Source organism: Zea mays, chromosome 1 (genome assembly GCF_902167145.1).
Source record: "Zea mays cultivar B73 chromosome 1, Zm-B73-REFERENCE-NAM-5.0, whole genome shotgun sequence".
In the NCBI taxonomy this organism is placed as follows: domain Eukaryota; kingdom Viridiplantae; phylum Streptophyta; class Magnoliopsida; order Poales; family Poaceae; genus Zea; species Zea mays.
Window position 1 is genome coordinate 253176815 of NC_050096.1, and position 20231 is coordinate 253197045.

General features: G+C 43.0%; 1 protein-coding gene across 1 annotated transcript; it reads left to right on the plus strand.

The window, feature by feature from the left end:
• Nucleotides 1-1623: 1623 nt before the first annotated feature.
• On the plus strand, nt 1624-3014 carry LOC118473229 (plasma membrane ATPase-like; the record flags this gene model as incomplete). The annotated part of the gene is given in 7 exon segments (XM_035961996.1): nt 1624-1689; nt 1779-1860; nt 1946-2037; nt 2039-2148; nt 2219-2366; nt 2446-2630; nt 2703-3014. Coding segments are annotated over 7 exon segments (972 nt in total), but the record flags the coding sequence as incomplete, so codon positions are not given.
• Nucleotides 3015-20231: the final 17217 nt, after the last annotated feature.

Below are 20231 nucleotides of genomic sequence, written 5' to 3' on the forward strand. Positions count from 1 at the left end.
ATGTCTACAAAATCACAATGAAATATGGATTAATGCTGAATTTTGTGTAAAGGAATTTTTAATAGGGTTAGTATATCGATATATTCTTACCAACTAAAGTCATGTTTGGCAACTCGGCAATATCATCAAGGTTCAAGAATATATGTTTTGGAAATGGTGGCATTTGAACTGGGACAGCGTATGGCTCTATGACAGTTTGTTGGGTCATATACAACTCCATGGTACCATTTAGATGTCGAAAATTAAATGCACCCGGATTAAGACCAAACACTACGTTGTGCATCTTGTGGACATGCTTTTCATGGAGCAAATTGTTGAAGTCTTTGACTATCTCATACCGAGTTGCAATGGCCTCGATCTTGGCTCCCTAATTTGATTTCAGCACAAAAGAGAGTGTGGTACGAATATTATATATAGTTATATAAATGAAACTTAAAGAGATGTTGTCTTACATTGATGTCAGACAAAATGTAATGTTGCCTGTCACGATAATGTGGTTCCATCGGAAATTTAACTTCAACTCGAGCGACAATACTATACTTCCGTTGTAGCCCATAAAAATCTTCATAGCTATAGTCGTCGAACAACCTGAATCTATATTAAACATGCGACTAAATAACGTTCATAAATTTGATAGTGAAATCTTGTGTTAATTATTGTTTATAATATAACTTACATATGCGTCTTTTTTTTTCTTGTCCAATGCAACTCTTTCAAGGTTCAATACGGCTGGCTCCATCAAAACCTTTTTTCATTTGAAAATATTTAAAAAAAATTGTAAAATGGGCCAGTGCATTGATATAGCACGACGTAGGAGCAGTGTGGGTTGGTTGGTTCAACACTTATTTTGGACTGTAGGTGTGACTGTGATTAAGGCTTGTAGTTCACGAGTCTGCAGCTCATGCAGAGGTGGATGGCATGCATGATTGCGTCTGATGGATTTGTATTGCCCAGTTGGTGCTAAAGTACGGCGTCTGCAGCTCATACTAAATACATTTGATGACACAATGCCTAAAACCTCACTGGCAGTTGAAAAGAACAGACCTAATATAGTGGTGAGTTTTCAACCATCCCAAATAAACCAAACAAGGTAGATTGGCAATTTTCTAACTTGATGATGACTTCTGGATCATCAGTCCAGTGAACACATATACGTTGTAGGTGAATTTTATTGGTGCAGAAATTTGGTAGTTAGATGGTGTTTTCTATTTGAGCAGTAGATGGTGTTTGTTATTGTATTTAATGGCAGATCAAAAATAGAAGGAAGAGAAGCATGTGAGAAAGAGAATTGTGAACGGATGCAACTCTTCATATCATAATTGCCCTGTTCACTATCCTAAAATTCAGGTTGGCCCTATCACCCCTGCTCTTATTAAGGCTGAAGTGCCCTGGTCAGCCCAAATGTCGGGAAGCCTTTTAAGGTGCTAGCAACTTAAGAGCTGAGAATTGCTAAATTAACTGGCCCTGACCAAGGGATGGAAAGAAGAGACAAAGAACGGTTGGTCAAACTTAGAACACTTGAAAATATTCGGCTAATTGGTGAGCTACTCCGTTAGTTCTTTTCTAAGTATATATTCTCCTGCCTCCCTTTTTTTATGGTAGCATGCATGATCTATCTCCTGACTCTTTTCCTTTCTTCATCTTGTGAATCAACAGATCTATGCAGTTTCCATCACAATCCATATAGTGGTATGTACCTGACATGTTTTTTTAAAAAAAATAAAAAATAAACGGAAAGCTCGTTGTGTCTGCAACCTAATGTGTATTTTGTTTTACAGCTTGGATTTATGCTCATTGCATTGATCTGGCAATACGATTTCTCTCCCTTCACGGTTCTTATCATTGCCATTCTCAATGACGGTATGTATTATCGTTTTTTAATAGTACTATCATAGTATAGACATCGCTTCTCAATTTTTCTCACCGTCTTTTCTCCCTTTTGCAGGTACTATCATGACCATCTCTAAGGACAGAGTTAAGCCATCTCCGTTGCCCGACAGTTGGAAGCTGAAGGAGATCTTTGTTACGGGCATCGTGCTAGCTTGGAAGCTACCTTGCTCTGATGACTGTCATTTTCTTCTGGGCTATGCACAAGACCGACTTCTTCTCGATAAAAATACTCCCTAGCACTTTGCATCGATCGGTAGAGTTTTTTCCTGTCTGGTTGTTCTCACCACCATGTCATTGCGCAGGACAAATTCGGTGTGAGGTCGATCAGGGACAGCGAGCATAAGATGATGTCCGCCCTGTACCTCCAAGTGAGTATCGTGAGCCAGGCTCTGATCTTCGTCACCCGTTCCCGTAGCTGGTCCTTCGTGGAGCGCCCTGGTCTGCTCCTGGTCACCGCGTTCCTGCTCGCTCAACTTGTAAGTACCGGGCTGCATGCATGATGCATGTGAGCTGAATGGTCGTGGAACGCATGCCTAAGCTGTGCCTGCTCATCAGGTTGCGACCTTCCTCGCTGTCTACGCCAACTGGGGCTTCGCCAGGATCAAGGGTATCGGCTGGGCTGGTGTTGTCTGGCTCTACAGCATCGTCTTCTACTTCCCCCTGGACCTGATCAAGTTCTTCATCCGCTTCGTGCTCAGCGGCAGGGCATGGGACAACCTCCTCGAGAACAAGGTAGGATTGTTTCTGTCCCAGTAGTCGCCGGAGAGCGGGACATTGTAGGAGCGTTTGCTAACATGTTCTCATGTGCACAGACCGGCCGCCTTCACCACCAAGAAGGACTACGGGCGGGGAGAGAGGGAGGCGCAGTGGGCCACCGCGCAAAGGACGCTGCACGGGCTCCAGCCGCCGGAGGCTTCCTCCAACACGCTGTTCAACGACAAGAGCAGCTACCGCGAGCTGTCCGAGATCGCCGAGCAGGCCAAGAGACGAGCTGAGATCGCGAGGCTGAGGGAGCTCAACACCCTCAAGGGCCACGTGGAGTCGGTGGTCAAGCTCAAGGGCCTGGACATCGACACCATCCAGCATAACTACACGGTGTGAGAGCCCCTCTGCTGCGATGTCGACGACAACACCTTTGCTGCCCGACGGGAGCCATCTGATTACAGATAAAAATTTTCCAGATGAAGGAGCTAACAATGAATCCCCAGCTTAATTGCACCACGTTTGAGGTTTATGGTTCGTGATGTGATTGTTCTCCAGTCAAATAACTGGGTACCTCGACGTGAGGAGGTAATTAGAATCACTACTGTTACTGTATATAAGCATTAACTACATTACATTAAATATGACTTGATCTCATCACATATACTACATGACTTAATGGCATACTTAGAATCATTATGTTACTTTGATATACCGGCATGAATTTTATTGAAGTTAATGCTTGATTCATCACTTGAATGATTCTTGGTATCATATATCATACATAGGTCACAGAACATAGCCACATTTTCAGTTCAGAACATATCCACACTTTCAGTTAATTGTAAAATTATTCTGGAACTTATGCTGTTTGTGACTTTCAGATTAAGGCCAAGATAATCAGTGAAATTCACTCTGAGGCAGAAAAGAATCTTGGATTACGCCCTGGAGCAGCATCTGTCATTAGGAATGGCCGTAGCTCACCAGGAGGGCCCCTTTCACCTGGAGGGGGATTTCCAATGAATCGGTCAGGAACTGGAGGCATGATGTCTGGGATGCCTGGTTCAAGGAAGATGCCTGGAATGCCTGGGTTGGACAGTAGATAGTGTTTGTTATTGTATTTAATGGCAGATCCAAAATAGAAGGAAGAGAAGCATGTGAGAAAGGGAATTGTGAACGGATGCAACTCATCGTACACAAATCATACTATTAGCTAAGTCTTCCCACTATCATTACATAAATAGCATCAACCTCTATATACAGGAAGTATGCATATAAACTTTACACTACCCCAATAAATACCCGAAATACACACAAGTTTGGAATATTATACTAGTTACTGATTAGTGTGTCAATTATAGATCAGATAAGGAGAAAACTTATGTAATATGCACGCTGACATTAGAATACCTGTAAGTAACAGAACGATAGAACTAAATAATGGCAGTTATGTTTATATCTCCATACGACTTGGAAGCTCAGGTAAGCTAGGGCATTTTTCGAAGAAGCAAACATCAAATAAATAGCACAATGTGATGAGGCACCTACAGCTAGCGTGAAAATGAACTAATAAAAAGAGAAATAACAAAAAACAATGAACTCATACAGCCAATAGGGTAAAAGAAAGGAAAGTACCTGCCAGCCGAGGAATCTGCAGTCGTAAAAGGCACACCTGTCAGCCGTCATACGAACTCTTGCTGCTTGTCCAGACACCTATATAACACAGCACACTAGCATCACTGACTAACCAGATCCTCCACCACAGGTACCACATAAAAACAAGTAGTCTCTTAAATAGGTATCATGTATTTAATATGCAGACTGACAACAATGATAGATCAGTTAGGAGAAAATTACAGAAATTACAAGTGGAATCAAGAATGCACAAATATATTACACGTATGTCTATGCCAAGATAAATCATAGAATAGGGTTGCTAGTAGCACAAGAGTCAATCCTGGTAATTTCACAACACATATACGTTGTAGGTGAATTTTATTATGCATATTCGTTGTGTCTAAAGCTGCCATAAAATTCTGAAACGATGATATAAGGAAAATGCTTTGTACCATAAGGTCAGTCTTAGGCAGAAAGAATCAATTCACTATGATGCAATCAGGCTACTTTTGAAAAATAAAATTCCTATGAGGCAAATACACGAATCATTAATAACCAGCAGCAGCAGGTGAACTGTATATTGTAACCACATGAGTACACAATACATAGCACTCATCAGTGTCATTGGATAGATTTTAGGCTTAAAAATTTGCAAGACCAGGCATACTTTTGCTATTTATAATGTCACAGCTGTTATTTGGTGTGTTTCATCTATGAACTGAGAACTATGGAGAAGCAACATGCAGTAAGGATCAGTTATTACTATCCAGAAGATGAAGTCTAAAGTTACTAAGGCGACAGTGTACTTGAGATGGCATGAATGATGAATCCCATTCCCACCACAATTTGAAACAGATAGCCACCGCGCTACAGTGTACTTTATATGGCATGAATGATGAATCCCATTCCCACCACAATTTGACACAAATTGCTACCCAGAAAACAGGGTAACATAAAACAAGGTACATTGGTAAAGCCTTCACCTCTACTTCAGATTATAGCTCATTTTGGTTTTTTAGATTCTAGATACATAGAGATACTTTGTATATCTAGGTGTATACCAAAAGCTATGGAACTATAGAAAAGCCAAAGTGACCAATAATTAGGAACACAGGGAGTAGATAATAACGTAAATAATAAAAATCACCTCCCATGGTGCAGGATAGATACATTAGTTTTACATGTTATAGTAGTAAGAAAAATCTTTTTAAGAAAAAAAATGGTATCCAAAACACCAAACTAATCAAACTAAAATTTACAATAGCATAATATTGTGTGAACTGCGAGCACTTTAATGCTTAACACATGTTTAAATTAACGAATAGTGAACAAATCAATGTATTATGTATTCCTATTAATGAAAGCACTAAAAACTCAATCAGTAAAATTAAACAAAGCCAACCAGCAGACAGTTTCAACAGCAAAGGCTAGGAAACATCTTGATACCTTCCGCACTTTAATATGGAGATCCTTAGTAGGGATCCTGACAGGTCCCTTAACCTCAAATGCTTGTCCTTGGCTCCCTTTACCAAATCCGCACAAACTGAAATGTACCAGAAATCGCACACATTTGTCACTTCAATAATTCATTGAAAATAACTCTACAACGACAGTCCAATACTCTGGTGTAGCTTGCATCATAGCCAATGAACAAATGCAGATTAATCAGCCTAATGATAGAAGGTAGTAAGTATATACAAAAGGAGATGAGTGCAAAACTTCGATTCTCAATTCCTTCCTTCAATACCATCCAACAGAACAAACAAAGCACTTGGGCACTGCAAACCACCGCTTGTGCATAGGCAAATAGCAAATCGAATCGCGCATAGAAAATGGGTTCTCTTAGCTTACTGTACATATTGTGGATTTTTTAAAAAAAAATATGATACCATTAAACAGAATTTTGGAAGTATTAGTGAAAGGTTTAATAATTGCTTCACTGCCAAATCACCACATTTTGTCCTTGAAAACTGTTGCATTCTGGAAATTTCTGCTGGGCTCAGCTAGTATTTAAAGACATCCATATTCTACAATGCCTCATTTGCCTTCCTGCAGCTAATGTCTGTCTTAAGATGTATGAGGTTATTCGAAGTTTTATCTTGTGACAAATGCTGTGAGAAACAATACATTTGTCGGGATTGCTATGTTGTGATGATGGTCCAAAGTATTGATGAATTGCAAGAACTTTAAGCAAAAATCAGCTACCATGTAAAGCTATTTCCCGAGCTACCATGTAAAGCACATGGTCTATTTTGTGTGGTAGTTTAGTTTATGAAACTTATTGTTCTATGCTTGTCCTATGTCCGAACAAAATTGGCCATACCACATTCTTTTGTGAAATTTGTAAGTTTACAAGGTATCAGGGGCGAAGCCAGGATCCGAAGACAGAGGGGGTAGGCTTAGCCTCCAAGCGACCAAACCAGCAAGGACACAATATAAAAATGGCAAAGGAACCAACCACAATGTATATATTGATTTCGTAACTCACCAGTTATTATTCCTTACACCTCCGTCAGTTCTAAACTTATATAACGAATTAACAGTAAAGTTTTTAGAGCTGTCCAAACTACAGAGCACGAAGTATTTCCATTGTATACCAGTTCAGTTATGGTAGCTAGATTGGTGACGCATTACAGTTCAGCTTGTTTCATATAAGACATATGGAATTCTAAACTGGGTGCTCCCGCTGGCAAGGCAGGGTAGATATGATGAAATTGCAGACTCAAAACTGAGCGACAAGTTCTCTGAATCTGAACTGAGAAGAATGGTCTTAGTTTGGGCTATTCTGTACTCATTCAGAATTTGAAAACAGAACAACAATGCTTGAAGTTGTGTCGTTGCTGAAAGGCAAATCAAAAAGAAACCCTTCTTAAGCTTGAAAGAGATGAGCTGTTCAGCTCAGACTCGTTGGTGAGTTCACAAGGAACACCAAACCCAGATGGGGGGACAGACTATGATAAACGAAAAAGGATATGTCTGAGACAAACTGTTTAATCCAAAATCCTATTTTGCATAATTTGCGAAGTCTTATGCTGAACTGTGTGTAGCATCGATTAATTATTTGGAAAAGGCAAAAACAATAGTTTGTCTCAGACATATCCTTTTTCGTTTACCAAAAAAGTATCGAAGTTAGGAGAGGAAAAGAAGAGTGATGATCTTGGTATATGAAGTGAATTTTAGAGGAAGCACTTTGAATTGGTCAGACCATTATTGCACAAACAGTCTTCTGAGGATCATATGTGGGTTAAATGTTGGAGCCTCAAGTTACCAATATGTTGTACTGTCATGATATATTTTGTGAGTAGCATAACTTGGGCTTGCAATTTGATTGTTGAGTCAATTACCTTCAAGTTACCAAGCTGTGGGGCTTCGATTGTTGTTCTGTTATCAGCTCACAGGGCGACTAACACTTATTAGCAAGTATGTGAATGGATGAGGTGAACCTGTTGAGAGCACCTAGAGGGGGGGTGAATAGGTGATCCTGGAAAACTTAAAACTTAAGCCACAAAACTTGGTTAAGTGTTAGCACAATAATCTCCAAGTGGCTAGAGAGGAGTCTCAACAAAACACAATAACCACAAAGATATCAATCACAGAGATGGCACGGTGGTTATCCCGTGGTTCGGCCAAGACCAACGCTTGCCTATTCCACGTTGTGGCGTCCCAATGGACGAGGGTTGCAATCAACCCCTCTCAAGCGGTCCAAAGACCCACTTGAATACCACGGTGTTTTTCTTTGCTTTTCTTAATCCCATTTGCGAGGAATCTCCACAACTTGGAGTCTCTCGCCCTTACACTTGAAGTTCACAAAGAAGCACGGAGCAAGGGAGGGATTAGCAACTCACACGAGACACAAAGATCACAGCAAATACGCACACACAAGACCCAGACTTGAGCTCAAGAGACTAGCACACTAGAACGGAGCTCAAATCACTAGAATGTCGAACAAGTGCGCAAGAATGAAGTGTGAGTGATCAAGAATGCTTAGGAATGCTTGGTTTTCTCCTCCTTGCGCCTAGGGGTCCCTTTTATAGCCCCAATGCAGCTAGGAGCCGTTGAGAGCAATCCAGAAGGCAATTTTTGTCTTCTGTCGCCTGGCGCACCGGACAGTCCGGTGCACACCGGACACTGTCCGGTGCCCGATTTCTTTCCTTCTATGGTGAAGCCGACCGTTGGCAGCCTTGGAGCCGTTGGCGCACCGAACATGTCCGGTGCACACCGGACAGTCCGGTGCCTCCTTCTAGCCGTTGGCTCGGCCACGTGTCCCGCGCAGATCGCGCGGCCGACCGTTGGCCCGACCGACCGTTGGCTCACCGGACAGTCCGGTGCACACCGGACAGTCCGGTGAATTATAGTCGTACGTCGCCGGTGAATTCCCGAGAGCGGCCAGTTCGCTCGAGCCAGCCTGGCGCACCGGACACTGTCCGGTGCACCACCGGACAGTCCGGTGCTCCTAGACTGAGCAGAGTCTTGGCTGCTCGAGCCAAGACAATTCCAATTCGATTTTTCCTGTTTCCAGCACTTAGACACAATACATTAGTCTCTAAAACAATGTATTAAGTCCAAGAAACATACCTTTATCCTTGATTTGTACTTTGTCCACCATTTTACACTTAGGCACTTGTGTTGGACACTAAATCACCAAAATACTTAGAAATGGCCCAAGGGCACATTTCCCTTTCAATCTCCCCTTTTTGGTGATTTATGCCAACACAATATAAAGCAAGTAGAACAAATACAAAATCAATTCAAATAAGAACTCAAATTGTTTTGATTCAAATTTGACATATATGGATCACTCTATGCCACCACTTGGTTTGTTTTTGCAAATCAAACTCAAATTTCTATCTCTAAGTCAAACACACATGTTAAGACATAAAGAGAGTCATTCCAAGAGAAATTGATTCAAGATTTCAAAAACTCCCCTTTTTTATAATCAACACTTCTCCCCACAAGAAGCCAACTTTTGACAAGAGAGACAATAAAAGAGTTTTGACAAACCAAAAGCTCTATTCTACAATTTTCAAAATCTCTCAAGTGGTAGCTGATCCATTTATCGCTTTGGCCTTTATTTTCTCCCCCTTTGGCATCAAGCACCAAAACGGGATTAATCTTGGCCCTAGAACCCCATTGCCTCACCAAAATCTTTAATAAGAATACAAAGACAATAAGAATACATGAGATGAACTTGGAATGAGTTACCCTCTCATCGGAGTGCAGTGGAAGTCTTTCATGGTCCAAGTCCACCTTTTCCCTTTCAAACCTCCTTTGAGACTAAAACAAGCAAACTCAAGCACATGGTTAGTCTCAAAGGGTCAAGTTGTAGCACAGCTCCCCCTAAATATGTGCATTACTTGCAAAAAAAGGACTTGTGAGGTCCGGGGAGTGTTTGTACAACTTGAGCACCATAAGTAAGCAACGAAATGCATAAGGAACATGATCAAGGGCATAAACACATGTATGTTATAAATCAATCCAGGTTCCGCGAATCTAAGACATTTAGCTCACTACGCAACCTGCAAAAGGTCTGCTCATCTAGAGGCTTGGTAAAGATATCGGCTAGCTGGTTCTCGGAGCTAACATGGAACACTTCGATATCCCCCTTTTGCTGGTGGTCTCTCAAAAAGTGATGCCGGATGTCAATGTGCTTTGTGCGGCTGTGTTCAACAGGATTTTCCGCCATGCGGATAGCACTCTCATTATCACATAGGAGTGGGACTTTGCTCAGATTGTAGCCAAAGTCCCTGAGGGTTTGCCTCATCCAAAGTAGTTGCGCGCAACACTGTCCTGCGGCAACATACTCGGCCTCAGCGGTGGATAGGGCAACGGAAGTTTGTTTCTTAGAGTTCCATGACACCAGGGACCTTCCTAAGAACTGGCACGTCCCCGATGTACTCTTCCTATCGACCTTACATCCAGCATAGTCGGAATATGAATATCCAATTAAGTCAAAGGTAGACCCCTTTGGATACCAGATCCCGAAGCAAGGCGTAGCAACTAAATATCTAAGAATTCGCTTCACCGCCACTAAGTGACACTCCTTAGGATCAGATTGAAATCTAGCACACATGCATACGCTAAGCATAATATCCGGTCTACTAGCACATAAATAAAGTAAAGACCCTATCATTGATCGGTACGCCTTTTGATCAACGGACTTACCTCCTTTGTTGAGGTCGGTGTGACCGTCGGTCCCCATCGGAGTCTTTGCGGGCTTGGCGTCCTTCATCCCAAACCGCTTTAGCAAGTCTTGCGTGTACTTCGTTTGGGAGATGAAGGTGCCGTCCTTGAGTTGCTTCACTTGGAACCCAAGGAAGTAGTTCAACTCACCCATCATCGACATCTCGAATTTCTACGTCATCACCCTGCTAAACTCTTCACAAGACTTTTGGTTAGTAGAACCAAATATTATGTCATCGACATAAATTTGGCACACAAACAAATCACCATCACATGTCTTAGTGAAAAGAGTTGGATCGGCTTTCCCAACCTTGAAAGCATTAGCAATTAAGAAATCTCTAAGGCATTCATACCATGCTCTTGGGGCTTGCTTAAGTCCATAGAGCGCCTTAGAGAGCTTACACACGTGGTCGGGGTACCATTCATCCTCGAAGCCAGGGGGTTGCTCCACGTACACCTCCTCCTTGATTGGCCCGTTGAGGAAAGCGCTCTTCACATCCATTTGGAACAACCTGAAAGAATGGTGAGCGGCATATGCTAGCAAAATACGAATGGACTCTAGCCTAGCCACAGGAGCAAAAGTCTCCTCAAAGTCCAAACCTGCGACTTGGACATAACCTTTTGCCACAAGTCGAGCCTTGTTCCTCGTCACCACCCCGTGCTCGTCCTGTTTGTTGCGGAACACCCACTTGGTTCCCACAACGTTTTGCTTAGGACGAGGCACCAGCGTCCAAACGTCATTCCTTTTGAAGTTGTTGAGCTCCTCTTGCATGGCCAACACCCAGTCCGGATCTAGCAAGGCCTCCTCTACCCTGAAAGGCTCAATAGAAGAGACAAAGGAGTAATGCTCACAAAAATTAACTAATCGAGATCGAGTAGTTACTCCCTTGCTAATATCACCCAGAATTTGGTCGACGGGATGATCCCTTTGAATCACCGCTCGAACTTGGGTTGGAGGTGCCGGTTGCGCTTCTTCCTCCATTACATGATCATCTTGTGCTCCCCCCTTGATCACACGCCTCCTGTTGATGAACCTGTTCATCGTCTTGAGTTGGGGGATGCACCATAGTTGAGGAAGAAGGTTGATCTCGCTCATTTTGTTCCTGTGGCCGCACCTCTCCAATCACCATGGTGCGTATTGCGGCCGTTGGAACGTCTTCTTCATCTACATCATCAAGATCAACAACTTGCTCTCTTGGAGAGCCATTAGTCTCATCAAATACAACGTCGCTAGAGACTTCAACCAAACCCGATGATTTGTTGAAGACTCTATATGCCTTTGTATTTGAGTCATAACCTAACAAAAACCCTTCTACGGCTTTGTGAGCAAATTTGGAATTCCTACCCTTCTTCACTAGAATGTAGCATTTACTCCCAAATACACGAAAGTACGATACATTGGGTTTGTTACCGGTTAGCAGCTCATACGACGTCTTCTTGAGGAGGCGATGAAGGTAGACCCTGTTGATGGTGTGGCAAGCCGTGTTCACGGCTTCCGACCAAAAGCACTCGGGGGTCTTGAACTCTCCAAGCATCGTCCTCGCCATATCGATGAGCGTCATGTTCTTCCTCTCTACCACACCATTTTTGTTGTGGTGTGTAGGGAGCGGAGAACTCGTGCTTGATCCCTTCCTCCTCAAGGAACTCCTCCACTTGAAGGTTCTTGAACTCGGACCCGTTGTCGCTCCTTATCTTCTTCACCTTGAGCTCAAACTCATTTTGAGCTCTCCTTAGGAAGCGCTTGAGGGTCCCTTGGGTTTCAGACTTATCCTGCAAAAAGAACACCCAAGTGAAGCGGGAAAAGTCATCAACAATAACTAGACCATACTTACTTCCTCCTATGCTTAGATAGGCGACGGGTCCGAAGAGGTCCATATGTAGCAGCTCTAGGGGTCTTGATGTGGTCATCACATTCTTGCTGTGATGCGCTCCTCCCACTTGTTTACCTGCTTGACAAGCTGCACAAGGTCTATCTTTTTCGAAAGTAACATTGGTTAGACCTATCACGTGTTCTCCCTTTAGAAGCTTGTGTAAGTTCTTCATCCCCACATGTGCTAAGCGGCGATGCCACAGCCAGCCCATGCTAGTCTTAGCAATTAAGCATGCATCTAGACCGGCCTCCTCTTTTGCAAAATCAACTAAATAAAGTTTGCCGTCTAATACACCCTTAAAAGCTAGTGAACCATCACTTCTTGTAAAGACAGACACATCTATATTTGTAAATAGACAATTATAACCCATATTACATAATTGACTAACAGATAGCAAATTATATCCAAGACATTCAACTAAAAACACATTAGAGATAGAGTGCTCATTTGAAATTGCAATCTTGCCTAAGCCTTTCACCTTGCCTTGGTTCCCATCACCAAATATGATTGAATCTTGGGAATCCTTATTCTTGACGTAGGAGGTGAACATCTTCTTCTCCCCTGTCATATGGTTTGTGCATCCGCTGTCGATAATCCAGCTGGAACCCCCGGATGCATAAACCTGCAAGGCAAATTTAGGCTTGGGACTTAGGTACCCAACTCTTGTTGGGTCCTACAAGGTTAGTCACAATTGTCTTAGGGACCCAAATGCAAGTTTTATCACCCTTGCATTTTGCCCCTAATTTCCTAGCAACTATCTTCCTATCCTTTCTACAAATAGCAAAGGAAGCATTTAAAGCATGATAAATTGTAGAGGGTCCATTCATAACTTTCCTAGGAACATGAACAATATTCTTTCTAGGCACATGATGAATATTTTTCCTAGGCATATCTCTACCATGCATATAGGAAGAACTAGAAGCAAACATAGCATAAGAATCATAGGTATGTGAATCAAAAGCATTATAAGCATTACAACTCCTATGAGACTGTCTTCTATCATTGTACATAAAAGCATGGTTCTTTTTAGTACTACTTGCCATAGGAGCCTTCCCTTTCTCCTTGGCGGAGATGGGAGCCTTATGGCTTGTTAAGTTCTTGGCTTCCCTCTTGAAGCCAAGTCCATCCTTAATAGAGGGGTGTCTACCAACCATGTAGGCATCCCTAGCAAATTTTAGTTTATCAAAATTACTCTTGCTAGTCTTAAGTTGGGCATTAAGACTAGCCACCTCATCACTTAATTTAGAAATTGAGGCTAGGTGTTTGCTATAAGCATCAATATCAAAGTCTTTACACCTATTGCAAGTTTCAACAATTTCTACACAAGATGTTGATTTACTAGCTATTTCTAACTTAGCATTCAAATCATCATTAATGCTCCTTAAGCTAGAAATTGTCTCATGGCAAGAAGATAATTCACAAGAAAGCATTTCATTTCTTTTAACTTCTAAAGCATGAGATTTTTGTGCTTCTACAAATTTGTCATGTTCTTCATACAACAAATCCTCTTGCTTTTCTAAAAGCCTATTTTTATCATTCAAGGCATCAATTAATTCATTAATTTTATCTACCTTGGTTCTATCTAGGCCCTTAAATAAACATGAATAATCTATTTCATCCTCATCACTAGATTCGTCCTCACTTGGAGAAGCATAAGTAGAGTTTCGAGTACATACCTTCTTCTCCCTTGCCATAAGGCATGTGTGACGCTCGTTGGGGAAGAGGGATGACTTGTTGAAGGCGGTGGCGGCGAGTCCTTCATTGTCGGAGTCGGACGAGGAGCAATCCGAATCCCACTCCTTTCCAAGATGTGCCTCGCCCTTTGCCTTCTTGTAGTTTTTCTTCTTTTCCCACTTTCCACTCTTCTTTTCCTGGTCACTATCATTATCGGGACAATTAGCTATAAAATGACCAATCTTACCACATTTGAAGCAGGAGCGCTTCCCCTTCATCTTGTTCTTGTTGGGGTGCTCCTTGTGACCTTTTAGCGCCGTCTTGAATCTCTTGATGATGAGGGCCATCTCTTCATCATTAAGTCCGGCCGCCTCAATTTGTGCCACCTTGCTAGGTAGCGTCTCCTTGCTTCTTGTTGCCTTGAGAGCAAGAGGTTGAGGCTCATTGATTGGACCATTCAATGTGTCGTCCACGTATCTTGCTTCCTTGATCATCATTCGCCCGCTCACAAACTTTCCAAGTATCTCCTCGGGCGTCATCTTGGTGTACCTAGGATTCTCACGAATATTGTTTACAAGATGAGGATCAAGGACAGTAAAAGACCTTAGCATTAGGTGGACGACGTCGTGGTCCGTCCATCGCGTGCTTCCATAGCTTCTTATCTTGTTGACAAGGGTCTTGAGCCGATTGTATGTTTGGGTTGGCTCTTCTCCCCTTATCATCGCAAATCTCCCGAGTTCGCCCTCCACCAACTCCATCTTGGTGAGCATTGTGACGTCGTTCCCCTCATGAGAGATCTTGAGGGTGTCCCAAATTTGCTTGGCGTTATCCAAGCCGCTCACTTTGTGGTATTCATCCCTGCACAATGAAGCTAGAAGAACAGTAGTAGCTTGTGCATTTTTATGAATTTGCTCATTAATGAACATGGGACTATCCGTACTATCAAAGTGCATTCCACTCTCTACAATTTCCCATATACTAGGATGGAGAGAGAACAAGTGACTACGCATTTTGTGACTCCAAAATCCATAGTCCTCTCCATCAAAATGAGGAGGTTTACCAAGTGGAATAGATAATAAATGAGCATTTGTACTTTGAGGAATACAAGAGTAATCAAAAGAAAAGTTCGAATTAACCGTTTTCTTTTTCTCGTAGTCGTCGTCGTCCTTTTGGGAAGAGGAAGATTCGTCGCTGTCGTAGTAGACGATCTCCTTGATGCGCCTTGTCTTCTTCTTCTTCCCGTCTCTTCTTTTGTGGCTCGAGCCTGAGTCCGTAGGCTTGTCATCTTTCGGCTCATTGAAGATAGACTCCTTCTCGTTGTTGTTGACCACCATCCCCTTTCCCTTAGGATCCATCTCTTCGGGCGATTAGTCCCTTCTTGAAGAGAACGCCTCTGATACCAATTGAGAGCACCTAGAGGGGGGGTGAATAGGTGATCCTGGAAAACTTAAAACTTAAGCCACAAAACTTGGTTAAGTGTTAGCACAATAATCTCCAAGTGGCTAGAGAGGAGTCTCAACAAAACACAATAACCACAAAGATATCAATCACAGAGATGGCACGGTGGTTATCCCGTGGTTCGGCCAAGACCAACGCTTGCCTATTCCACGTTGTGGCGTCCCAACGGACGAGGGTTGCAATCAATCCCTCTCAAGCGGTCCAAAGACCCACTTGAATACCATGGTGTTTTTCTTTGCTTTTCTTAATCCCGTTTGCGAGGAATCTCCACAACTTGGAGCCTCTCGCCCTTACACTTGAAGTTCACAAAGAAGCACGGAGCAAGGGAGGGATTAGCAACTCACACGAGACACAAAGATCACAGCAAATACGCACACACAAGACCCAGACTTGAGCTCAAGAGACTAGCACACTAGAACGGAGCTCAAATCACTAGAATGTCGAACAAGTGCGCAAGAATGAAGTGTGAGTGATCAAGAATGCTTAGGAATGCTTGGTTTTCTCCTCCTTGCGCCTAGGGGTCCCTTTTATAGCCCCAAGGCAGCTAGGAGCCGTTGAAAGCAATCCAGGAAGGCAATTCTTGCCTTCTGTCGCCTGGCGCACCGGACACTGTCCGGTGCACACCGGACACTGTCCGGTGCCCGATTTCTTTCCTTCTATGGCGAAGCCGACCGTTGGCAGCCTTGGAGCCGTTGGCGCACCGGACATGTCCGGTGCACACCGGACAGTCCGTTACCTCCTTCTAGCCGTTGGCTCGGCCACGTGTCCCGCGCAGATCGCGCGGCCGACCGTTGGCTCACCGGACAGTCCGGTGAATTATAGTCGTACGTCGCCGGTGAATTCCCGAGAGCGGCCAGTTCGCTCGAGCCAGCCTGGCGCACCGGACACTGTCCGGTGCACCACCGGACAGTTCGGTGCTCCTAGACTGAGCAGAGTCTTGGCTGCTCGAGCCAAGACAATTCCAATTCGATTTTTTCCTGTTTCCAGCACTTAGACACAATACATTAGTCTCTAAAACAATGTACTAAGTCCGAGAAATGTACCTTTATCTTTGATTTGTACTTTGTCCACCATTTTACACTTAGGCACTTGTGTTAGACACTAAATCACCAAAATACTTAGAAATGGCCCAAGGGCACATTTCCCTTTCACCTGTAACGATCTGCTGTCCAACTTACTGAAAACATTTGTGGTGTCCTGCTTTGAAATATTTGCTGGTCACTCTTTTTACCGAACACACAAGATTAATAAGAAGATTTGCTGGCCACATTTTGATAGACAAAATTTCAATTATCTATTTCTGTTCAATGTTTGGAGAGATATTTTTTGTGTCGACTTTTGCTAAATTTTCAGATAATCAAGTAGCTAATTGGATTTCCAGTGGTGTCATTGGATTTTTGCTATGTGCAAAAGAAGGTCGTGCAGTGAACTTCTTAACTCCTGTGAATCCAATTGAGAAAATAGAAGGAGCAGCAAACACTTATTGGTAAGTATGTGAATGGATGAGGTGAACTTGTAATGATCTGCTATCCAACTTACTGAAAACGTTTGTGGTGTCCTGCTTTGAAATATTTGCTGGTCACTTTTTTACCGAACACGCAAGATTAATAAGAAGATTTGCTGGCCACATTTTGATAAACAAAATTTCAATTATCTGTTTTAATGTTGGAGCATAATTTTAGAGGAAGCACTTGGAATTGGTCAGACCATTATTGCACAAACAGTCTTCTGAGGATCATATGTGGGTTAAATGTTGGAGCCTCAAGTTACCAATATGTTGTACTGTCATGATATATTTTGTGAGTAGCATAGCAAAAGAAGGTCGTGCAGTGAACTTCTTAACTCCTGTGAATCCAATTGAGAAAATAGAAGGAGCAGCAAGCACTTATTGGCAAGTATGTGAATGGATGAGGTGAACCTGTAATGATCTGTTGTCCAACTTACTGAAAACTTTTGTGGTGTCCTGCTTTGAAATATTTGCTGGTCACTTTTTTACCGAACACGCAAGATTAATAAGAAGATTTGCTGGCCACATTTTGATAGACAAAATTTCAATTATCTGTTTTTGTTCAATGTTTGGAGAGATATTTTTTGTGTCGACTTTTGCTAAATTTACAGATAATCAAGTAGCTAATTGGATTTCCAGTGGTGTCATTGGATTTTTGCTATGTGCAAAAGAAGGTCATGCAGTGAACTTCTTAACTCCTGTGAATCCAATTGAGAAAATAGAAGGAGCAACAAAAGCTGGAAGGGAACTCAGATTTTACAATTCCGAGGTTTGTTTAGTTTATTTCATTGTCCTTGCTACTTGTCTTTGTGAAAATCCTAGTCCACATTTACTTGGGAAATTGACCTACACACCACAGTAATTTATTAAAATTATACAAGCATTTCCTTCATATTTTTTTGTCACAACACCCCCATAAATGACTACTGACTCATCATTTCTCTTGTTCAAGAAGCTCTTACCATAATGGAGTACTTGTGATCATAGTGGTCCTCTGTTGTTTTTTGTTTGAAGATATTGTACCTGACATCAGATTTCTATTTGAATTTTCCTTGTTTCACAGATCCATAGGGCTGATTTTGTTCGCCAACATTTGTAAGAAGAGAACTGGAAGCATATACCACTCCTAGTACTTCTGCTGAAAACGTGAGTTGTTTGTTAGTTACTCTGTTGATGGAGTGGTTAGTCTTTGTGCCCATGCATTTTGTTCTGCCAACATTTGTAAGAAGAGAACTGGAAACATATACCACTCCTTTTTTTTGCAATTGCTACTGCAGTGCTAACCTTTGACTCTATTTTCATATGCATCATGACAGGAGAAACCAAAAGAATCAGTGTCAGAACCGCAGAAGATAAAGATATTGCCAATGACCAGGTGCTGAAATCTTTAAAGTTTCTATGACATTCACTACCTAATGGCATTTGTAAAAAGGTGTTTTACCGTGTCTACATTAATCCGAAAATGCAATCCACATGAGACTTAAGTGTTCAGAATCAAGCAAAACAATACACGGTCTACAATTCAAAAAATTGCTCCTAGCAAACCGAGTATAAACAAACATAATAATACCACACTTCATTGGAGAGTCGATCATACCTTGGTCAAGGTCTGCGCGGTTGAGCAATAGCAGATATCGTTCCTATCCGATGGCGGGGCAAGCTCCTTCTCCTTCGTCCTTCCTCTCGGGCGGGGCGGGGCAATGAATGAGGCGGGGCAGGGCAATGAAGTGGTGCGGGATTGATCAGGGGATTGAGCAGGGGAACTAAGGTGCTCAGAGGATGGCGGTTTTTTGCGGCTAGCTCGGGGCCACGTGCGGGGTATTGAGCTTGGAGCGAAGCGCGTGCAGGCGTGCGGGTGTTGGTGGTGTTTGCGGAGAGGTTGCGGCATGGCTGGCGGCGTGGGGTTCGCGGCTGCAAGGCGTGCAGAGCGGCTGGCGGGCGTTTCGCGATGGCAGTTCACGGCTGGCGGCTGGCAAGCGGGGTGCGGGCGGGCGTGCGGGTGGTGGCGGGCGGTTCGCGACTGGCTACTGCCAAGCGGGGGTGCGGGCGGGCGTGCGGGTGGTGGCGGGATCCGCGGCGGGGGAGTGCTTCGCGCGGGATTCGCGGAGCTTGAGGAGCGCGGGCGATTCGCGGGAGCTTGAGGAGCGACGGGCAGGCGGGGTGCGGGCGGTGGCGGGCGTTTCGCGAGGGCGGTTCGCGGCTGGCTGCTGCCAAGCGGGGTGCAGGCGGGCGTGTGGGTGGTGGCGGGATTCGCGGCGGGGAAGTGCTTCACGCGGGATTCACGGAGATTGAGGAGCGGCGGGCGTTTCGCGTAGGCGGGGGCAGTCTACAATGCGTCCTTAATAGTTAGTACAGATAAGAGGGTACAATATCACTTTGGGATCACAAATAAGCTAAAATAAGCTACCCAATGCCAACTTATTTTAGCTTATTCGTAGTCTCAAAGTGATATTTTACCCTCCTTCTATTCCACCACAATCCAACTTATATAATTTAAGAGGGACACAAATACATCCTGATGTTAGGTTCTAAAGTATGCTTAAATTTTATGATTTTTAACAAGTAGCCATAGTTGAGATTGAGATCCACTAATAAATAACATGATCATTTTGTGGTACAACAATGAATGTGTCTAGACTTGTTCTAGTTTGTTCCATATCTATATTATACGATTATAGGCTGACTGAAATTTACATGAACACCTTTTTTGGTCAGGCTGGTTCAATGATTTGGGTTGCTGACAAAGTCCTTGATCATTCTCGGCTGAAGACAACTAACTGGAAATTTATCATTCCTCGTTTATACTGGAATTACCGAAATGACGATGTGCTGCTAAATATTTAGAAAAGAGAGATTTATTTAGCTCACTTTGTTATCTACACTAGTATTAATTTGATCGATTATTATTGAAGTTTAGGGCGGAGACGTCAAGCATAACCATGGTGATGCTCGTCTTCACCTGCGTCCGAGACACACTTGTATGTGCGTTCGCTGGCTGGATTCTCTCCTACTTCGGAGGGGACTGGCCAGGCCACCACGACATCGTTGCGTCATCGTGCCTGCAGGCTCGGGCGCCACTGTAATCGATCAACTCCAGTTTCTAGGCGGATGTGCCTTCGTCCTTGCCTAGTTTGATTATCACGCCTCAAGTTACTTAGGTATAAATAAAAAATGGTGGTATTTTTTAAGGTATAACAAACGATGGCATATTTTCATGTTTAGATGAAGCTTTCGTGAAAACATGACAAATGCACGCATATGCAACATGCTATTGAATATATATGCAATTAAAGATGTATGAAGCAAAATACATAGAAACACCTTCTGTATAT